This window comes from Argentina silus (genome assembly GCF_951799395.1).
Source record: "Argentina silus genome assembly, chromosome: 5".
Taxonomy (NCBI): Eukaryota; Metazoa; Chordata; class Actinopteri; order Argentiniformes; family Argentinidae; genus Argentina; species Argentina silus.
Window position 1 is genome coordinate 13,639,582 of NC_139659.1, and position 21,998 is coordinate 13,661,579.

The 21,998-nt window shown below is 46.3% G+C and overlaps 2 protein-coding genes across 4 annotated transcripts; one reads left to right on the plus strand and one right to left on the minus strand.

Annotated features, from left to right (window-relative positions):
* Positions 1-160: 160 nt before the first annotated feature.
* On the minus strand, positions 161-12,025 carry med15 (mediator complex subunit 15). Of its 3 annotated transcripts, none has more exons than XM_083670431.1 (18): positions 11,900-12,025; positions 11,038-11,125; positions 10,722-10,773; positions 10,573-10,596; positions 10,253-10,417; positions 9,497-9,873; positions 8,999-9,304; positions 8,636-8,797; positions 6,892-7,011; positions 6,105-6,229; positions 5,656-5,783; positions 5,110-5,244; positions 4,926-5,010; positions 4,572-4,638; positions 4,257-4,417; positions 3,938-4,104; positions 3,577-3,675; positions 161-711 (listed from the first exon to the last, which is right to left on the minus strand). In XM_083670431.1, exons 1-18 carry the CDS (start codon positions 11,965-11,967, stop codon positions 575-577), a joined length of 2,466 nt encoding a protein of 821 aa, XP_083526557.1. In that variant the 5' UTR covers positions 11,968-12,025; the 3' UTR covers positions 161-574. The 3 variants fall into 3 exon arrangements, with proteins under 3 accessions (XP_083526557.1, XP_083526556.1, XP_083526555.1); XM_083670430.1 differs by having other exon boundaries at positions 4,926-4,989; positions 8,636-8,821; XM_083670429.1 differs by having other exon boundaries at positions 8,636-8,821.
* A 2,148-nt stretch (positions 12,026-14,173) lies between these two features.
* crkl (v-crk avian sarcoma virus CT10 oncogene homolog-like) lies at positions 14,174-21,212 on the plus strand. Its single transcript, XM_083670661.1, has 3 exons — positions 14,174-15,359; positions 15,812-16,280; positions 19,333-21,212. Exons 1-3 carry the CDS (start codon positions 15,049-15,051, stop codon positions 19,465-19,467), a joined length of 915 nt encoding a protein of 304 aa, XP_083526787.1. The 5' UTR covers positions 14,174-15,048; the 3' UTR covers positions 19,468-21,212.
* Positions 21,213-21,998: the final 786 nt, after the last annotated feature.

The following is a 21,998-nucleotide window of genomic DNA, read 5'->3' on the forward strand; positions in this document are numbered from 1 at the left end:
ACACTTGAGATCGGCTCAAAGACTATAACTTGATATGACAATAAATATCAATATATTTACATATATACATGCTGATGGGCCATTATTGTGAAATGTGGTAGGTTGGTGAACCTACGTAAAAGAATGATGGGGTTATGTCTAGTTCATAGCGACACAGGTAAACAGAAAATTATTTATTCATGATAACAAAAAAGACATTTCCCTCAAGAGTATATATACACACTTCAACGTTGTACACAGCAAAGTGTTAAGTTATAGCAGGTTACACATTTTCTTTCCTCACAACTCATCCCACTGGACCCCCAAGTTCCCATGAGATACGGTACTCATGTCCATCAGTTCAGAAGTTCATAAATGTCCCAGCAGTACCCTCTAGTGGTAGCAGAGCACCGGTGTCCCAAGGAGAAATAGCCCATTCCCACTCCCACTTCCAGTTTGCACACATTTCTGATAAGTTGCCAGGTTGGTTTACAGGTGAAAGGTTCTTCTGCAGGCTGCAGTGAGGCTACAGTCCTGATGATAAGTTGGAGTTGTCAGGTGGGTTTAAAGGAGAGAGGCAAGGCGAGTTCTGTCTCTAGGCTGCAGACAGACAGGCTTGTCTGACGCTCTGGGCCCAGGTATTGAGCAATGCGGTCACAGAGTGCTTGTCGGGGAGTTGCAGCAGCTTGGAGGTCATGTTTCTGTGAACGTTCCGCAGGAATGGGTTGGCCCCTGGGGAGGAGAGAGAAACCATGCATTAGCTAACAGAACCAATCCAGAACCTGTGTCGCAACATGGCAGGATGGATCACAGTGAAACACTGTTATTCTGATTGTAAACACCTTTTGAGGTCTGTGGAGGTTATTTGGGACTACATTTTCCCTATTAGACGCAAAGAAAGCCTACAGCAGCCCCTCGGAGTGCCAGTCAGTCAGTGTGAGTACAGGGACAGTCAATGTGTCTCATCTTAACAAGCAGCCATCCATCCTCCCTTTCCTATAAACCAGTGGTTCCCAAACTTAACAGTCATGTACCCCCTGAGACACTCTACAACCTACTGAGTACCCCCAGCACCACAAACAGATCACTACAATGTGTTTTGTTTGTAATTCTGCTGCATAAACAAAATGTAAACACACATATATATAATATACATACATATATATGAGACAGAATAACCAATTACTGCTTTACTGCTTTTTATTTGGATTTCAAACAGGTGATCAGCACCTAAACTCACACACAACATAACAAGGTCAACAAAACTGGTCAGTAACAAACTGGACTATAGCCATAAACTGTACTGTACCTGCCAATTTGAACTGGGCTATATGGACTATAGTGGACTACAAAACTGTAAAAGAATTAACACACAACCTGTATGCCTGTATCGATAATTCTGTAAATATCCTAAATATCCAGAGACACACTAAGAGACACACTTTACTCTACATAGTACTATTACCTTACCCACTGTATACACACACATTGCACAGTTAGAAAGGGAGTTGGCAACAGAGCATTTTGCTGCCAGTTGTACTTGTAAATTGGGCAAAATAAACTTGAACACATAATGCCTCACCTCACCACAGATTAATGTGAGATATGTGCTTGAATGGCCTCACATAACGCTGCAATGTGGGGTTGTATTGGAGACAGTTTGAGTCTTAGATCGTTTTCCACACATAGTCTGTGCCTGTACTTTGTCTTCATGCTGGTGAGAGCTGAGAACCCAGTCTCACATAGGTAAGTTGTTGCAAAGGGCAATAAAGTCTTAATGGTGCAATTTTCCAATTGAGGATGCTCTGCAGGCAAGGCAATCCAGGCAAGGCCTTCTGATTGAACTCAATTTTCATTGCCCCGTTGGTGGATATCTCAATGAGGCTCTCTCGCTTGGGAACACTTGAGTGTTGTTCTTGTTGATACAGTCAGACCAGAGTTCCAGCTTTTTAATCATGGCCTCAATTTTGTCCCGCACATTGAATATCGTCGCTGAGAGGCCCTGCAGTCCGAGATTCAGTTCATGCAGGCGAGTAAAAATATCCCCCAAATAGGCCAACCTTGTGAGCCACTCATTGTCATGCAACTTGTCCGACAAATGAAAAGGGTGGTCTATGAAGAACATTTTAAGCTTGTCTTTCAATTAAAAAAAACGTGCCAAAACTTTCCCCCTTGATAGCCACCGCACTTCAGTATGGAGTAACAGCGTTAAATGATCGCTGCCCATTTTGTTGAATAAGGCGGAAAAAAGGCGTGAGTTCAGGGGCCTTGCTTTAACAAAGTTCACCATTTTCACCGTATTATTCAATACTTCAGTCAGGCTGTCAGGCATTCCCTTGGCAGCAAGCACTGCAGTGTACCCAAGTGGCATCGGGGGCAACTGCTTGCACTCGAGTGACTACTCCGCTGTGTCTCCCCGTCATGGCTTTTGCACCATCTGTACAGATTCCAACACATTTGGTCCACGAAAGTCCATGTGATGTTATAAAGCTGTCTAGTAGTCCAAAAATGTCCTGCCCGGTTGTCCTGGTTTCCAGCAGTTTGCAGAAGAGGATGTCTTCTTGAATAAACCCCCCATGAATATACCTGACGTATACCAATAGCTGAGCCAGGCCCACTACATCAGTTGATTCGTCCAACTGTAATGCATAGAATTCACTGGCTTGTATGCGAAGTAGTAGCTGTTTTCTTCCGAAAAGTCCGTTTGGCCTTTTCCCCCAACATTTTCTCAACTATGTGCATAGACCTGCCTTATTAATAGTATCTGTCGCTGTTAGACATTTCTTGGTGTTAGAAAGTTGTCTCAATTGGCGCTCAAAAAACTCCTGTGGCTTGTTTTTCAAATGGTCATGTTTCGTTTCTAAATGTCTGCGCAAGAGTGAAGGTTTCAAACCGTTATTAGACAGAACCTGGGCACATATGACACACTGAGGCTGAGGGAAGTCCTTACTCCCAGTGTAAGTGAACCCCATAGTAATATAGTCTTTGTTATATTTGCGTCTCTTTAAGACTCCAACCTCCCTGTCAATTTGGTGTTTTCCTGGGGCAGGGGTCTGTGGCTCTTGGGCTGCTTCGTCATCACTGTCCATATTGGTGGCAGCTTGGCTAGCAGCACCAGCAGAGCTACAACTAGCATCAGAACTGGTGGTCATACCAGTGACCTGAGCAGCTGGTCCCAACAGCAGGGGCTTCATTTGTAGTACCAGTACAATTTTCTGTTGCCACTCTGGGTGTGTAGCCATTTATCCATTATTATAAATAAAAAAAAATCACAAATTAGCAGTGTAAAACAAGCTTACATGTCAGTGATGAAGAGCATATATAACGGCAATTTTGTATTCCTTGGCACGAGAGCGTAAACACTGTTGTGATTGGTCAAGAGGTGTCTGCTCTCATGCACTCATAGGCACAGGAAGATATTCACGCTAAATTTAACAATATAAATTCTTATTATATTCTTAAATTTAGCTACAGCAGTTAAAGTCCATACATTATTTGTTACCGAGGGCATCAGCTGATGCAAGGTTACACCGTGTGTGTGTGTGTGTGTGTGTGTGTGTGTGTGCGCGCGCGCCCGTGCGTGAGAGGGTGTCTTACCATACTGCTGGCCATCGTCGGCCCACTGGGGGCTCTGGTCCGGGTAGTCTGCTGGGATGCTGAGCTGGAGAGGCGGGACACTGGGCAGGTTTTTGTCATCTGGAAGACGGGAGCAGGGAAAATACACATCAGCAATCTGTCAACTCGTCCACACAAGCCCACACAAGCCATAGTATCCCCAGACTTCTTTATCGTTGATCGAAGTTTAACCAGGTTAATCAAGATGAAGATGACTGTCTGGCTGGGAAACAGACGTCAAGTTGTTGCAAACAGTTGCCCCGCAATTCGAGTTGTTCATCTTTACAGTGGATGGACACACACGGACACACACACACACACACACACAATCCCTGGGGCTCACCCAGTTTACAGATGAGGTGTACAGTGCCGTTGTTGCTGCAGAGGGTAGGGTCCAGGTTGACCAGGAACTTGGCGTTGAGGCGGGCCACCTCGCCCTGCAGGATGTTGGGGATGGTCTGACGGTCGTCCTCCTCGAATTTCCTCTTCCGGGCGGCGATCGTAGGTCCCCTGTGGAGCAGAGAGAGGGAGAGGAGAGAGGGGGAGAGATAGGTGTCAGATGGCAGAGACTGAGGCCCTTTGGAAATATATATTTTTTTTTAAAAAGGTGTGAAGTGGACGGTCCTGGACCTTAACAGGTGTGGTGGTGAGGCTGTACGTACGTGATGGGCGGCCCGTGGATGGCGGTCATGGCTGGAGCGAAGGTGCGGTACAGGGAATGGTTGAAGACAGGTGAGCGGATGTTTGCCATGACGGCGTCCAGCAGCGGCTGGCACAGGTACTGCTGCTTGGTGCAGGGCACAGGGGGGGGCGGGGGCGTCGGCTGGGGGGGAGGACACACACAGGTTTCACTTCATTGACTTTCAATGGGTGATCGACATACATTTGCCACTAGAAAAACATTTGGGGAAGTGAACATAATTATTTATTATTATTATTATTCCAACCCTACGTAGGAGCCTCAGAGGTAAGCTTACCACAGCCATATCGTTCTTCAGCTTCTCCAGGGCGATCTCACACTTCTGTAACGTCCTGAGGGGACACCTACATGCCGAGGAAAGGGGAGGGAATTTAACTACCATTGCTGAGGAGTACATGGACATGAACACACTTGGAAAAACGCACATACGCACACACAATTTGCTTTCACTAAAGAACACTGCACAACACTGAAAAACCATGTGCGAACACCATTTTGGTAATTTGGTGTCACCGCAAAGCGCGTCCAACCCAGACCAACACAAACTTCACAGGAATACAGGCAATAAAAAAAAAACAGCTTGTTGCACAGCCCTCTTTAGCGGAAGACATATTGTTTTCTCTGGTTTTACCTGGTGTTGGGGTCGGTGAGGATGTTGAGCAGACTCTTCATCTTACTCAGATCTTTCTTCCTATCTGTGGAAACACAGGAAGTCTCTTTAGTGAGAGGAAAGAGAAAGGAGATGGCAGAGTGGGTCAGTAAAGGGAGGTGATGAGAGGCACAGACATCAATACAACACATCAACACATACGTACCTTCATTCTTGTCTATCTTGTTGATCATCCTGCGGAGCGGCTCGATGTACTTGGAGAGCTGCTTGAGCTTCTCCATGTACTGCTGGTCCTCCAGCTGAGAGGCCCCTGCTGGACTCATCACTGAACTGGGGTTACCTACAGAAGCACAGGGCACCACCATCACAAACCGAGCGCACGCACGCACACGCACGCACGCACACACACACACACACACACACACACACGCACACACACACCCACACACACACACACACACACACACACACACACACACACACACACACACTAACCCCACAGAGGAACAGGGCACCACCATCACAAACCACAGCCACACACACACACACACCCACCCACCCACCCACAGGAATGATGCAATGGTCTTGACTGGTCTTCCAAATAAGAAGAGAAATTAGGTAACTAAGTGGTTTCATACCTGACCATAACTTAAGGACTAACCTAAGGACTGTAAACGATGACAAACACAGTAAGCAGAGACGTAACAGGACACATGCTGTTCTCAACGTCCAATCAGAGGTGAGACAGTACCTGGGGTGTTGAGAGGCCCAGGTGAGGGGACACCGTAGTTCTGGGGGGTACGTGCGGTGGCCGGGCTCTGGGAGGGCTGGGGGGACGGGCTGGGCTGGAAGCCCCCCGGCGAGGGCGTGGGACCAGAACTGAAATGATACCAAACAATTAGACACACACACTTTAACTCACTAACTGCCAAAGAATTGTGTTTTATGTGGTATTTACCGAGCGAAAATAGTTTGATTGGCTACAAAATGAAGCATCATAATTCATGCATTTTTGGTGAATAAAGTCACCCTTAGCACTCAATGACAATTTGGGCGACTTTATGGGTCGACTTGTTCTGTTTATGTGCAGGAGGTCTTCTATTGTCGAGAAGCCTCCACCTCCAGATTCAGCAGTGTGGACAAACAAGCAAAAGATCAAATACAATCTAGACGCAAAAGAGGCATGTCTTGTGTCCTTACCTGACGGAGTTGGGCTGGGAGTTGGGGGGCTGTGGCGAGGGCTGGGGCTGGGGAGGGGGGGGCATGGACTGGGGCGTCTGGACCTGGACCGGGGAGGGCGATGACATCATCGGGTGCTGCTGGACCTGCACGGTGGGGGGGGGGGGGGGGGTGAAAGAGAACAAATGGGTTTACACCAGACTAGCCAATCACAGGAGAGGTTGGGAGTTGTCTCACGTTAACACCACCTGGCCTGAGGAGCGTAATGACACCCTGCTTTATCACAATCCTCACGCCACTACGCCATCCAGGGCGTGAGAGCCTACTGGGGGGAAACAGGAAGAAAATAGAAAATACAATACATTTTTTTATTTAGTTTTTTACTTACCATACACAATGGCTACTGACCAAATGCCCTCATACTAAGCAACACAGTTCACTGTAAGTTCAAAATCAGTGCCCTCCTTTCTTGGACACCAAACAGGAACCTGGGCTCAGTTGTCACTCTTTTACTCCACATGAATCTACTCTAAGCATAAAGTAACGCTGCAGCTACCATGTAGTTACACTGGTCTTCATAAGCAAGAGGGAAGGTGTGTGAGGGGTAGAGTGGGGGGAGGAGATCCGGGGGGGTGGGGGGTTGGTATAGGGAGGCAAAACCATAGGACAGGTGGTTATCACCATAGCCCATGGGGGTCGGGGGGGGGGGGGGGGGGGGGGGTTAGGGTTAGGGTCGGGGGGTCAGGTGACGACGGATCAGATCAAGGCGGACTGATCAGACTGGTCTATCTACCCTGGCGATAAGTACCTGTGGCATCTGCTGTCCTCCCATGGTAGCAGAGTTTGGAGGTATGGCGGGGTTCGGGGCGGGGTTCGGGGCGGCGCGGGGCAACCGCGGTGGCATTTGCATCCCAGGGCGCATCATCATCTTGGAGGAGGACAGAGGGGACAACAGACATGTCACGAGCAAAACAACAAATGCAGCGCGTCAGCGGCGATGGAGGTGCATGCAGTGCAGCACGCACAACAACAATAACGGATACACAAACACACATGCATAAACACACACAGTCAGACACACACAGTCACATGTTTAGCGCCGCTGTGAGAGAGACACAGCCGGGCAGCGCCGGGGTCAGAGGGCACAGAGCTTATGGTTGCTGTGACAACAGTGATGAGGCCTGCTGCAGACAGTGGGAGCATTCTCTCTCTCTCTCTCTCTCTCTCCTCTTCTTCCTCCTCCTCCTCAAGTCACTGACTGAACCATGCAGGGATGAATGAGACAACATGACGGTAATGGAACCTCAAAGCTTCAGCCATCTGTCTGTAAACTGGCCGGTGATGAAGTAGTATTGGGCGATCAGACTTTAGCTTTGAATTAGGCTGTCTGAGAGAAGCTTTGAATTCTAAGCAACCTGCTCAGTGGCGAGTACATGTTGTTTGAAGCACAGTCGACCAACATACAGCACTATAGCAGGTATCAAAGCTGTGTGCTGGAAAACCTTGTTAGTGCACAGGTGAAGTTATGGCTGGTGGTGTTAATTTTGAATTTCCTGTCTTTTCCTGCTTTTGACAGGCCATAACTTCTCACTGAAAACATTGTTGTTTGGTCATTAATAGGTAGTATAGCTCAAATAAATTGTTTTATCAAATGATTGTTGCATTGGTTCATGGCACAAAGAGGTGTGTCCAAAGAATGATGCCAGCCATGTCTGAGGAGGGATACTGGTATGTCGAGGGAGGGATACTGGTATGTCGAGGGAGGGATACTGGTATGTCTAGGGAGGGATACTGGTATGCATGTGAAGAACAGAGCAGGCATGCGTTTGCAAAAATATCGGCTGCCTGAACACACATGCATGGAAGGGGGCGGGGGGGGTAAGACATTCTATAGCAGCTCTGAGGTAGAGACATCCTCTGTGACACAGCTTCCAGGGTGTTTCAACTGGGAGGAGACGTAACAGGGTGAGGAGGTGGACACTAGTTTGGTAGAGAGGCAGAGGCTCTGGGAGTGTTAAGATGTACTGGAAAACAAATGCATCCAAACTCTATCCCTTGTTTGAGCGACAGAGACAAGAGTTACACTAAGCCGACACCTGTGCCAAACAGTAGGAGAAAATCAGAAGCTTGCGTGAAGCACTGTGTATGAAAATGGCAGTTAACGCAACAGATTCCCTGGGTCCAGCGGGATGACATCAACATATCCCCTACTAAGGAGATTCATCATGCCTTTCAAACCAACGCACCCCTGAGCCCATCAAACAGCAAGTGTCTACTGCATTTCTCTATGCAATGTTAACAAGTGCTACTTCCCAGCAACAGCAAAAGCTAAAAGTATAGTAACAGGGAAAACAGAGAAGTTGTCTTTCTAAATCATCCCTTCTTCCAGCCGTAAGTCATTAGCTGCCAACAAAACACGGAGCTTGCGAGCCAGAATGGCAACCCAGTGTCCCCGTTCTGAACGCATGCATTCACACTCCGGGCCTAGTGACCAGAGGCAGTCCAGTGGCTGTCCGGTCCGGTTCCCCACACCACAGGGCTGTGCTTCTTACCTGGCCCGGTACTGATCCAGCTAGCTGGGCCTGAGCTGCTGCCTGCTGGGCCTGCTGCTGAGCTGCTGCCTGCTGCTGGGCCTGCTGCTGAGCTGCTGCCTGCTGCTGGGCCTGTTGGACTTGTTGCTGTTGCTGCTGCTGTTGCTGTTGCTGTTGCTGCTGCTGCTGCTGCTGCAATGCTCTAGCCTGCATGGCCAGACACACACACACACACACACACACAGGGAAGCAAGCAAGCACAGCAGAGGGGGGTGTAAAAATGGTGTTCCTGGATCAGCCTTGAAATAAGTGCACCAGGTAACGGCATTGGTGGGGACAGCCAGTCCAAACTAAACTAGACTAAACACACCCCCGCTGCTTTACCTGCATCTGGATCTTGAGCTGCTGCTGCTGCTGGCTGATCGCGTTGATGGGCATCTGGCCCGCCAGGGCCTGGGGCACCATGCCCTGCTGTTGCTGCTGGGCGTGAGGGGGGAGCTGGGCCTGGGGCTGGGGCTGGGGCTGGGCCTGAACCTGCTGCTGCTGCTGCTGTTGGACCATGTGCTGGATGGACTGGGCCTGGGCCTGGGCCTGGGCCTGGGCTTGGGCCTGGGCCTGGGCCTGCACGTGCTGCTGTTGGAGCTGTAGCTGGACTATCTGCTGCTGTTGCGTGAGCCGTGATGGATGCATCTGAGGAGACAACAGATATGAAGGGGGGGGGGGGGTGTAAATATGTACGTACAGAGACAATAAATGCTTCTCAGCCTAACAAATCGTTTTTTTTTTTTTATATTCTTTTCTGCATTTCTTTGTTAGCTTATGAGGTACACAAATGTACCATCATGGTGAAACTTTAGCACTCTCCCCTGGTCCAATCAATACCTGGTTCTGTTGTTGTTGGTTCTGGGCCTGCTGCTGCTGCTGCTGCTGCTGCTGCTGCTGGTTTTGGTGCTGTTGCTGGAGCTGCTGGTTCTGATGGTGTTGCTGCTGTAGCTGCTGCTGCAGTTTCAGCTGCTGTTGGACCTGAAACTGCTGTTGGATGGCTGTCTGCTGCTGCATGGCTGTCTGCTGCTGCTGTTGCTGCATGGCTGTTTGTTGTTGTTGTTGTTGTTGTTGTTGTTGCTGTTGCATGGCCGTCTGTTGTTGTTGTTGTTGTTGTTGCTGTTGTGCCTGGAACTGCTGGAACTGGATGGACTGCTGCTGCTGGGCTTGCTGCTGGGCTTGCTGCTGGGCGATCTGCTGCATCTGCATCGGCCCTCCTACAACACACCGTGGAGGTGAACACAGAACAGTAGCACATCCAACAGCTGAGGAGGTCTGGATGGAATGGTTCTGTGAGGAAAAGCCCTTGAATCTAAAGCTTATTAGGAGGACATTAAAGACTAGGTGGGTGGGTGTGTGTCTAACCAAGTTGAGATGGCAAAACTCACTCCTCAAGTTCAAATACACTCCCCTTGTCAATATTTGCTATTTGTTTTTTATGTCCATGCACCAACCTCACCAAGTCAATTTCCTGTATGTGCAAATATACTTGGCCAAATAAAAGAATTCAGGTCACACCAGTCTAGCATCCTAACAATGTGAAACAATGTGAACAATGTGAAATTGCTGCATCAACCTCCAGAAAAACAAACTCACGGGCCTGAGGGTTTCCAGCGCCGCCAGCCATGGGATGCTGACCCATCTGCATTTGCCCCATGGCCCCAATGCCACCCATGGGTGTACCGGTCGGGCGGGGTCCCATCCCGATACCCCCTGGGACCCCTCCAACCCCTGTCAGGTTAGTCAGGGCATTCATGGGATCTAGCAGAAGGTAAACAACAAACAAACAATTACTATTGAATGAATACTATTGAATATATGTAATAATAAAGTAATAAAGAAAGACAATCTGAACAATACGTTTTCAATACGTCTTCTGGTTTCGGAGAACAACAGCGAAATAAAAAACAACTCACCCTGACCTCCTTGCGCCTTCTTATCTGCAAAACAGAACATACCAGAAGTCCATTACTGATTATTATTTTCTACATTGTGTAGGAATAGTTGGACAGGAACATGTGAATATGATATACTACATTACAGTTAGGACAAGGAGGATACTTACGAATATCCCTAAAATGAATGATCAGCCTGGCCACAAGTGATAAATATTCTTCCTGTTGAGGGATAAACAAGAAAGCCATTAGCTGACAGGTGAGGGGAGAGGGCTCTTTCATACTGCATATGTATTTCTGATTATAAACAGTGTTACTCATACAATATAAAATATAACTACGAGTGTCTGTCTGGTATTTCAGCCATTGTTCAATGTGTCTGCAATGTTGACTACACTTTATGCGAGGCTACTTCATGCAATGGGAAACTTCCCCACAATTAAAACCATTTGTGATCAGGGGGAGTTTGAGGAAACGTTCACTCACTCTAGATTTGGCTTTCACATAAACATGGTTTTCCATATCATTGCTGGACTTCGTGTGTGCAGTCCCAGCCTTTCTCATCGCATCCTCACTGAAAAGCAATTACAGAGATTCTAAATAACTGAACATCATAAACATTCATATTTGTCACAATGTATAAACATATTGTAGTTCTCAGCAACAATCTGGATGTGTTTAGAATCTGGAGTATGGTGGTCACACTAAATGTCAATACTGCTACTGTTGGCCAGAATACTAGCTAGGTTCTTATCACTAGCTAGCTAGCTAGCACGCTTTTAAACGAGACAGTAAGAGAAGTGAGTCTGTCGTATCGGGAATAGTAGATCGCTAGCCAGTTACTAAACTAAAACAGACGAGTCCAAGTAGACAGCATTATGATGAGCTTTCAGTTATTTAAAAAAACGCAATAAAATGTATTGCAAAATCGTTGTGTCTGGTCTGGTCAAATTACGACCAATGCTCAATACCAAAGATGCTACGATGCGGCCTCAAGGGGCATGACTAATCTCTGAAAAGAAACGTTCAATAAAGTGTTCTGCGATATAAGCATATAACGTTGTAGCAGGTGTGTAAATGTAACTTTCATAAATGTCCTCATTGATCTGAAACTCCCAATAGTTCCCATAATACATTTATGAACGGGAAACAGTTTGTTCCAAGTATTTCACAATGTCCCATGACTTGCGTTTTATTTCACTCCAGCAATTAAACTGACCCGCGTCAAGCATGTTTCACATGCTAACGTTAGCTAGACAAGTTATCGCTGTTGTAAAGATAGCAGTCTAACTCCAATACCACAAAGCTAGGCCGGTTTGGCAACAATATTGAATCAAAATGGTCTCACATTTGTGCAACAACTTTCTGTCGGAATGCAGGGCTTCTCCAGTCGCTATCTGGTCCTGGAACCTCCATTGCAGATGTCGTTTAGAGACAAGCGGCAAATGTACGCCTTTGAATGCACCAAAAAGCATAAACATCTACAGATGTACTTCCGGAGTAGGTTTTAACCATTGAAGAGCTACTACATTTGTAACAATCCCATAAAGCAAAGTAGCCTACCTTTCAAACCATATAAGACATAAGTAAACTACTTCAATAGGGGCTAACTGCGCTTAGACAACATTGTTTAGCCCTCTCTCACAAGAAAATATCTTGTCAGATGTCTTCGAACCAACTGCCCTATCCTATTTCACTGATGTCTGATGTCTGCATTGATGAGCAATGTCAAAGTCAGAAATTCACACTAATTTATATATATGTATATATGTATATATTATATTGATTGACTGACTGCAAATCTTTTATACCCACTCATTTTGAAACCTTGTCTAAACCAACTCCACCCTACTTCCCCAGACTCACCTAGCCTAACTGCAGAATAATAACTAGTCAGTAATTACCATACAACTATTCTTCTACTACACCGCTATTTAAACCTCTTCCACTACCCAAAAGAACACACTACCCAAAAAGACCCTAGACAGCTGAAGCAAGCCCAATGTTTCTTCCCAAACGTGCATCTTCTAGTTCTAACTTGCCCATGCATTCTTCACACTTCCCTTTCACATCACCTTTGTCCACCGTAACAACAATAGCACATCTTGTGACAGCCTTTAATGTTTTGTTTAGGCTTTTTGACATCATTTTCATCACTTACCCTTGTGTGGAATTTTCTCATTTGAACTCACCTACTTTTGACTGTGCTAGTTGCTACCAAGGGAGTCTTAATTTGGGTCCTTCTGACCTATTTAATCATCACCATCACTACACACCCGTCTTTAGTCATGTTAGTAAATCAAGCATGAGAAATTAACTGATGAATTACTCAGCTAGTAGTTTACTGTGGAAACCATATGAAGAGATGACAGAACAGATGTCACTAAGATTTAGCAAAAATAAATATGTTAACCCTTCTATAAAGTGTATTTATATTTTTGGTCAGAGATGCAGAAATGCAATAGTGCTTATGTTAGTTAATATGTAAAATAAAGGTATCAGCAGATTTTTGGACATCCACTGAAAACCTCTTGATTGTTTCCCTCCAATTTGTTGCACCAGTGAGCCTTTGTGGGAGTGTAGGAATTGGCAAGCGTTGGCCATTAAGAACCAGTGGGTGCACATCTATTAATATTCAGACTGTGTGCAGTGATGAGACCAGCTCTGTGCCAGCTGCAGCAGCCTCATGAGGCATGCATGGCCACAGAAAACCTGTCAACTTCCTATGCCAGAGAGGCCATTTTCTTTCTTTATGTCATTTGCTCCCTCGCATGAGAAGAGGTAGACCACAAAACAACCCCCATGCTCAGTGTATCTTTTCTGCCATCTTTTTTTTTCTCTCATTTGCATTATTGTTTTTTGAGGGTACTTGGGTGGCAATGTCCTCTGCATTCAAATGCAGCTTTTCCCTTTGAGAATGTTGTGCACTGAGCAGGGTGTGTGGGGAGGCCAGAGTTGATGTGTCACAGTTCTCTACTAGGTGACACTTCAGAGGAGATTGAATGGAGGGGAAGTTGGGGGTCAACAGGAATTGAAAATAGGGAAATATTCTGGTGGTAAACTATTCATGTAGCCTATAGGCTAAATAGCATACAGACTGGCCAATCTCAGTAGTTTAAACATGATTTGAAATCACAGAAAGCCTATGAAAAAAAACAGGGGTCCTCTCATGATTTCTCTTTGTGTCAACTGACTAGTAACTAGTTTTATGATTAGGTGAAACAACTTTCATTGATTGGGGTCATCACTTCAAGGAAGTCTAATATTACATTTGTTTGGGTTCTTCAGGCAAACAGATACAAAATATGTTGCTGTTTCCTAAGAAAGTCACATAATTTCATGCATATTTTCTCTCCATCATTGACACTGAGCTTGTCAGCCGCGCCAACAAAAACATTTGAAACATTTGTTTGGGTTCTTCAGGCAAAATTAGATACCGTTATTATTCAAAATATGTTGTTGTCTCCTTAGAGAGACATAATTTCATGCATATTCTCTCCATCACTGACACTGAGCTGGCCTAGGCGGGGTGTCTGAGCAGTGGCTCCGGGTGTCAGTGACGTGCAGGAGACTGGGAGCGCGCAGACCCGCCCTCTATTCGCCATTTTTCGGTCTCGGACTCCGTCAGGCTGGATGGAGCAGTGGAGCCGAGTATAAACAAGGGAAAGAAAAATACCAGCGATCCGACTGATTTACCGCTACCGGCTCCGAACAAAGAATTACACGCAAGCTTACTTTTACCTTTTGTCTACTCTCTCAATGCATGCATGGGAGGCGAGTTACTCTTTTGTGAATTCATTTTGTGTGAAGACGTGTTGCAGGCCGCCATTTTTGTTACTGCCTCAAAAGTCTACCCGGACTCAAGAAAAGGAATTTTGAAATATATTCCTCCGACCCGTGCCTTACAGTTCGACCGATAAGATACAAACTAACACTTTGGGCTCCGGTGTGCCGCTATTCGCAACATTGTATCGACATGGAGCCTCGTTTAATCCAGCAGTGAGGCGACCTTTTCCGTTCTCATTAACTGACAGTGACTGGATATATTGTTTCATGAGATAGATACATGGTTACTTTTTTTTCGGAAGCAGCAAGTAAAAGGGGAACCTAAATTGATGATTGTTGCTGTCAGGCATTCGAGATATGTGTAGCTTGTCCTAGTTTTTGACAGCACAGACAGGCATTTGTCACTGACTGTAAACGCAGGAACCACATTATGCTTCAAAGTTGGTTGAAGCTAGTCGCAGCCTGTCTCTGAAACGTCAGGTTACGTTTCTACTGGATGTAGCTGAAGCTTGCAGCCTTCGGCTAGAAATCAATTTCGAGAGCTCTTCGGGCGACGGTTTGCCCTGCCCTGGATCTTCAAAACCAACTTGTTTAAAATCTGGCGGTTTAGTTTGATAATCTAGCCACTCGTTTAGCTATTATTATTTCTTAATTTATTAAGCTAATATATTAGTACATTTAATTTCGTGTATTGTTATTTATTTTTGAAATATGTCATCTGCACGGTTCGACTCATCGGACCGGTCCAGTTGGTATTTTGGACCGGTGTCACGGCAGGAGGCGCAGAACAGATTACAAGGACAGAGGCATGGTATGTTTCTGGTTCGGGATTCCTCGACCTGTCCTGGCGACTATGTGCTGTCAGTGTCAGAAAATTCCAAAGTGTCCCACTATATCATCAACTCGTTGCCGAGCAAGAGGTTCAAGATCGGTGACCAAGAGTTCGAACATCTCCCTGCCCTCCTGGAGTTCTACAAAATCCACTACCTGGACACGACAACACTGATAGAACCTGCCCCCAGGTAAGGAACTGTCCTATGCTGGCCTCTGCCACATACCAGCCAAAAGAATGCAATGTTAGAATGAATCACTTTGTTTCGTTTAGGCCTACGAGTTGTCAAAAAGGTTCTAAATGAGATGAATCCCTGAAAGATGATGGATTGCAATCCTGTTAGATTTATACCCCATGTGAAATTGTAGACCACAGTAAACTGGACTACTGCAGACCTAATGGTATCCTGCATAGTTCTTTCCAGATATTTCAACTTGTTATTGGATGACCACTTTGACCTCCTTGCCTATGTTCCCATAAAGGTGGTCTGAACAACAGTCGTGAAAAGTATTTTAGGAGATGAATGTACTTTTTGTGACCTGGTCAGTTGGTGATTGTCAGTAATGTCATCATTATGTCTTGGCCCCTCCCTCTTTCTCTCTCTCTCTGCCTCCCTCCCTCACCCCTCCCCCTATTCCCCAGGTACCCTAACACAGCGATCGGCAGTGTCCCCATCCAGACAATCGGCGGCCCGGACGAGAACCTGGAGTACGTGCGGACGCTGTACGACTTCACGGGCAGCGACGATGAGGACCTGCCCTTCAAGAAGGGTGAGATCCTGATCATCCTGGACAAGCCGGAGGAGCAGTGGTGGAGCGCAAAGAGCAAGGAGGGCCGCGTGGGCATGATCCCCGTCCCCTACGTGGAGAAGCTGGTGCGGCCCTCCCCCCACCCCGGCCAGCCACCCCACGGGTCGCGCAACTCCAACAGCTACGGCATCCCGGAGCCGGCCCACGCCTACGCCCAGCCCCAGACCCCCTCGCCCCTGCCCCCCGGGACCCCCGGGGCGGTCATCACCCCCCTGCCCTCCATGCAGAATGGGCCCGTCATGGCCAAGGCCATCCAGAAACGAGTGCCCTGCGCCTACGACAAGACGGCTCTGGCTTTAGAGGTACGGTATAGGGAGCGCTCTCCTCGACTGTCTTTCTAGTTTGTCTTGTTCGCTCTCTCTCATGTTTCTCTCTCTCTCTCTCTCTCTCTCTCTCTCTCTCTCTCTCTCAATCTCTAGTCTCTCTCCCTCTAATCTCTAGTCTCTTTCGTTCTTTCTTTTTCTCTCTCTCTCCCGCTCCCCCTCCCCCACTCTCTGTCTCAAGTCTCTCCTGCCTTTTTGAAAGGATGCTAAATGCTCCCAGTAGGCCTCTCTGCTCATATTTGATTAGTTGCTTCACTACCCTGTGTAAATCTCATTACAGTGGGCTTGCTGTGTGGACTTCGTATTGTAGTTTGTAAGGAATATGATAGGTATAGTGGCCATTGTGCCGAATGTTATGGATCATAATGGCAAGTAATGTGGAGATAGTATAGAATGAGCTGGTTATGCTTGCCACACAAAGACTGTTTACGATAACAGCCCTCTTAGCTCTTCATCTCCTCCCTCTCCTCCTCTTCCCTCTCCTCCCTCTCTCCTCCCTTGACCAGTACTATAGATTCCATCAATCAGTCCTGTGTTGATTTTTCGAGAGGAAGTGCAAAGTAGTCAGCTTTTTGTGGCAAAGAAATGCTGAGTAATCAATGGCGGGTGGCAGGTCTGAGCCCAGGATCCATCTCTGCTGTTTGTTAATGCCTATCCTCCATAGGCACAGAGCATCCCGAAGATGAACCTCCCAGGGAGAGGAGCCCCACAGGGGGCAGCTAGCTAGGACTGACATGCCAAGTGGGTATCGAACAACACCGAAGGAGCTTCAACTGTGTTCTCTGCGGTTTAGTCATCTAAATAAACCCTCTTGTAGTCATTCTCTGTATACCTCTCACCGCTAACCAGAGAGATTTAGTTGGAGAAAAAGATGAGTCAGATAGAAAGAGAGAGAGATCCTGAGATTACTTAATCAGAGGGGATCTGTCTTGTTGCATCAGATGGGGTTCTCATCCTGTATTCACCAGAGCAGGCAGGCAGACAGACAGACAGAGTAGACAGACAGCAAGGTAGCTTCATATTCTCATCTATCAGAAATGGAGTCTGGGGTTGTGTGAGTCAATAACAGCAGACGAGAGTTAGGCCGTCTATAATGCTTTGGATTACCAGTCCCTCACACAGCAGAGTTTGAATTAGTGGAGAAAATTGGATATTACGGTTGCTTCGTCCGTGGATGAAGCAAAGTCTAAATTCTAATCATCAAACCTTCTGTGGATGTTTGGATCCAAATCTCTCAGCCTCTGTTTTTCTTCTCTCTTCGTATTTTTTTCAGTCATACTGTCTCGAGCAATGAAAGCTGATGACATTTTATCCAGGTGACTTTTTTTGTTTTTTAAGGCTTTGGATTTGTTTAATAATCTGAAGGCTTAAAGTCTTGAACAGCGCTAGGAGGTAGCTGTACTGTCATTGGAGTAAACAGAGTGTGTTGATGTGTTCTTAGTCATGATGTTGAAGCACACTCAGTGAGAGAGAGAGAAGGGGAGGTCTGTATGACCCAGAACCTACATTATTAGTCAACAGCAGCTGGAAAGGACAGGAGACCCACACACGACCACTTCTCTTCTTGTTGTTTGCAGTGCGGGTGTGCATCTGTGTTTCCACAAGCCCTCGGTGGGTATGTTGGCAGGGACTTCCCCCCCCCACCTTGCTCAGTTAACACCCTCTTCTCCTCGTATACTCACTCTGCAGACCTGACTAAGCACTGAGACCTAAGTTCCTCTCTTCTGTTCACACTCCGTCATGTTCCTCCTTCATCCTTCACCTTGTCACATCCGTTTCTAGCAAAGCACACTTGGTTTGTGGCTTTGTGACTCGGCTACATATGGTTTCGGCTAGCAGAAAGTTGCTCTCACCACAGACTAATGGCTGGGTGAACACTTTGCATGTTATTTGCATCAGACAGGCACTGTTATAGAATTGGTGTCAATGGACCAATGGTTCTTGGACTAACCTCTGGACCAATGGACCAACCTCTGTTCTTAGAAGGTTTAATTTGTATGGTGTTTGGCGTGCCAGTAGTTTGAACTCATAATGAAACTCAGAGCTGACTATAGCTTCAGTTTGAGCCAAGATCTCTCACTCTTTTTCTCACTACCACAATTGTTCTCTCCATCTCTCTGGTTTGCAAAGATCATGGCCTACAGTAGGACCCTACTATTAAGCGTAGTTATTTTAGAGCTGCTTTGCTCCAGGAAACAGAACCTCATTGTCACTGTGTTAAGTTCATCTGAAGGGTAGATTATACCCTGAGACCCTGCGTCACTCACTCTCACAGTCGGGACCTGCCGTGTTAGATCACATCACTGATTGGCTATTGAAAATAAATGGAGGTCTCTCTTTTCATTTCCAGAGTAGCGATAAGGCTGTTCCTATTATTGTGTTTGTATTGCCACAGCCACAGAGCAGGATCATTCCTTATTGTAGTATGAATGGTCGTTATGATTCTACCCACATGTTTTTTTAATACCCCATTCACCTATGACATCAAGCTAATCTTTCCAAACTACTCAGATTGATAATGTTAAAAGTTGAGTACATCACTTTGACTATTTAAGGCAAGCTTGCTGTGATTCTTTATCTCACACTGACAGTAGCAGAACAGGGGAGAGGATAGCGTAAATTATCTAATTGCCCTTGAAAACAAATTGTCCTCTCTAATCTTTCTGCTACAAGATCTACAGCCAAGCTGCCTTCCATACTCAGCTCTCAATCATCTTCTTAACAATGCCAACTTTCCACATTTAATCCGGAATGACATATGGTCCCTGCAGATTGGGGTCGAGCACAATGTCACCAAGCCGTCAGAGTTAACGCCTCTCTCTTTCTTCTCATGGCTTCTGTGGTGACAACCATAGGGCCGTGTCAAATATAGAGAGGATTTATTTAAAGAGCAACAAATCTCTCATTGAGTCTGTCTGTGTTTTGTTTACGTGTGTAGGATGTTGTGAGTGTGAACATTTTATGGAATGACCAGCAGTCCTATTTGTGAGTTGTGTGATTCTCTAACGTTGTCTGACTCTGTCCCCCCCAGGTCGGTGACATCGTCAAGGTGACGCGGATGAACATCAGCGGCCAGTGGGAGGGGGAGGTGAACGGACGGAGGGGTCTCTTCCCCTTCACCCACGTCAAAATAATGGACCCCCAGAACCCGGACGAGAGCGAATGACCTGGCACCAAACTGCCCCACCCCCCACGCCCTTCCTACCGACACCCTAAAACCTGCTGGCTGTCTCCACCTGGTCACCATGGTGACGCGCTTGCCTGCTTTGGGGCTGTTCCATAGCGCTCCCTGTATCGTCACGCCAACCATCGTCGCGTGGCTCACAGACTGTTTACGGCTCCAGACTCCTTTACTAAAAAAAAAAAAAAAAAAAACCCTGTCCCTACTTCCTGGTTGCAGGCTGGTCAGTGTTTTTGCCTTTCTGTCCGTTCATTTCCAGACCGTTGCCATGGCGAGGCGTGTGTGTCGTGGCTCACGAACGCCATGTCTTGCCTGGTCATTTTTTTTTAATTTTATTTGAGTTTTTGTTACATTTGAATACTTAGGGATTTTTGAGAGCTTGCTTGGACTGTGTGTTTTTATGTTATGGATGGGAGGAGGCTGAAAGAGAGAGAGAAAGAGAGAGTGAGAAAGAAGTGATGGGACATCACATGGACTAAAAGAGACCGCTGGGGCATCGAGGGCTCCGTTTGGGGCCTCAGGATTCAACCAGCCAGTTGTGTGTCTCAAAAAGTAAACAATCATTCACTGTTGTACCTTAACCACGGCCATACACACACACACACACACACACACACACACACACACACACACACACACACACACACCATTCAGCCATCACTTCTTCTAGTGTGATTGGTGTGTGTGTGTGCATGTGTGAGGATCAGAATCTTGACTGACAGAAACTGACTGGGGCAGCAGGGCGAGGCAGAGAGGCAGGACGGACCAGGAGACGTGGTGGATCCCTGGCCTCAGTGACACAGACCTGGTCGACAGAGTTCCCTTATTTATGTTTTCCCCAGGCAACATGTGAAATGGCCACTATGTGATTTCATCCTTGTTTATTTGTGCCATACATTTCAGGACACGAGTGCGGAGCTCTCTGTCGTAGTTACAAATGCATGGCTGTGACCGGAGGCTAAAGCCAATGTTTGTAAGAGGGCTTATACTGTAGAAGGGGTTAGGGCTTTTCTACCAGATGGATGCTTCTGGCATCCAATCATATGGGTCAGGTGGGAAGGGTCAAGGGTCGCAGCCAGCCAATGAAACCCCATCAATGCCTTTCACCGGAAAAAAATAATAATGCAAATGCAAACTTTCGCTCAAGCAATCCTCCCCTGTTCTCTCTCTCCAGGTCCTGTACTGCAGGATAGCGTTTGAATTGTCTGCTACTCTCTTCACCCAGTGTGGACTGGTTATTACAGGGCCTGAGGACTAGGCAGGGTTGTCTTCTGTGTGTCTCTCCAGTTGTAATGCCAAAGCTCCTGTTCTCTAGCGATGGTGTGCGCTGACAAAGTGTTCCACTAGATCTCTGCTGTAAAGAAGAAAACCCACTTTGACCTTTGCTGTTGTCTCTCTCTCCCCCCTGAGTGCTTTACCCTCACCCCACCCTCCCTCTCTCCCTACTTTTCATTCAGTAGAGTAATACCGTTGTAAAACGTTCAATCTTGTCCCAACTGTAGTCTGTTTTTGTTCTTTTTTTTTTGTAGCCAGCCGCTGAACCGAGCATTTAATGTTTGTTTAAATAAACTGTTGTAAAGAAACTTTTGACCGAAGGTGACTTTTTAAAAAGGGAAAAAACTGCCTGCTGGTGGCCTCTGTGCATGACCTCTTGGCCTGGAGGTCAACTTCCAGGTCAAATGCTGCTTTGTGTCATTTCTAATTTCCTTATTAAATATGAATTTGACTTACTTCTTTTTCTTTCTTTTTTTTTTACACCATCTGTGGAATCAGTCCATTCAAGCGTAGTTTGATTTGACTAGTCGACCACCATTTTAAACCCTCTGATTAAGCAATACATGAAACCTAATTCTCTCTTTTTCTTCTCTAGCCTGCTTCATATTTGTTTTGTAAAGGCATTAACAGTATTACTGTGCTTTTTCCTCATGTTTTTAGAAAGCCTCTTGTGTTTGTCTTCTTAATTCAAAAATGAAAAATTGTGCCTTTTATTTTCTTATACCATTACATGTGTTAATATTTCCCATGGTTAACACCCGTGCTGGTATAACCCTTTATGTACAGAACAAGTAAATAAAATTTACGTCTACTTCTTTAAGTTGCTCTGGCCTGTTTCTTATGAGATGAGATGGGAATTAAAGTGCTCCAAATAAGTCTCTTGTCTCTTTCTTCCTTTGCACAGCACAGATGAGGGAGACTGTGTAGGGAGGGAGAGAGGGGGGAGGTGTTTTTGCAGCAGGACTCTGTATCTGGAGCAGGGGACAGTTTCTCTCTGTCTCCGTTTTTTAATTTCTATCAGTTCCAGTTTTGATCGTGGCTGTGCCCAGGAGAAAGGAACCAATTAATGAATGTTAATGAGGTGCTAATAACAGAAAGCCTGTGCTGTGCTGACCTAGAGAGACGGAAACTTTTCAAGGGCAAGGTCTCTCATCTTAGCCTCTTTCCTCCTCACATGGTGGGTGGGTGTTGCACTTCGTCTCATCTGACTCAAAATGAAAGCAACCTTTTAACTATTCTCA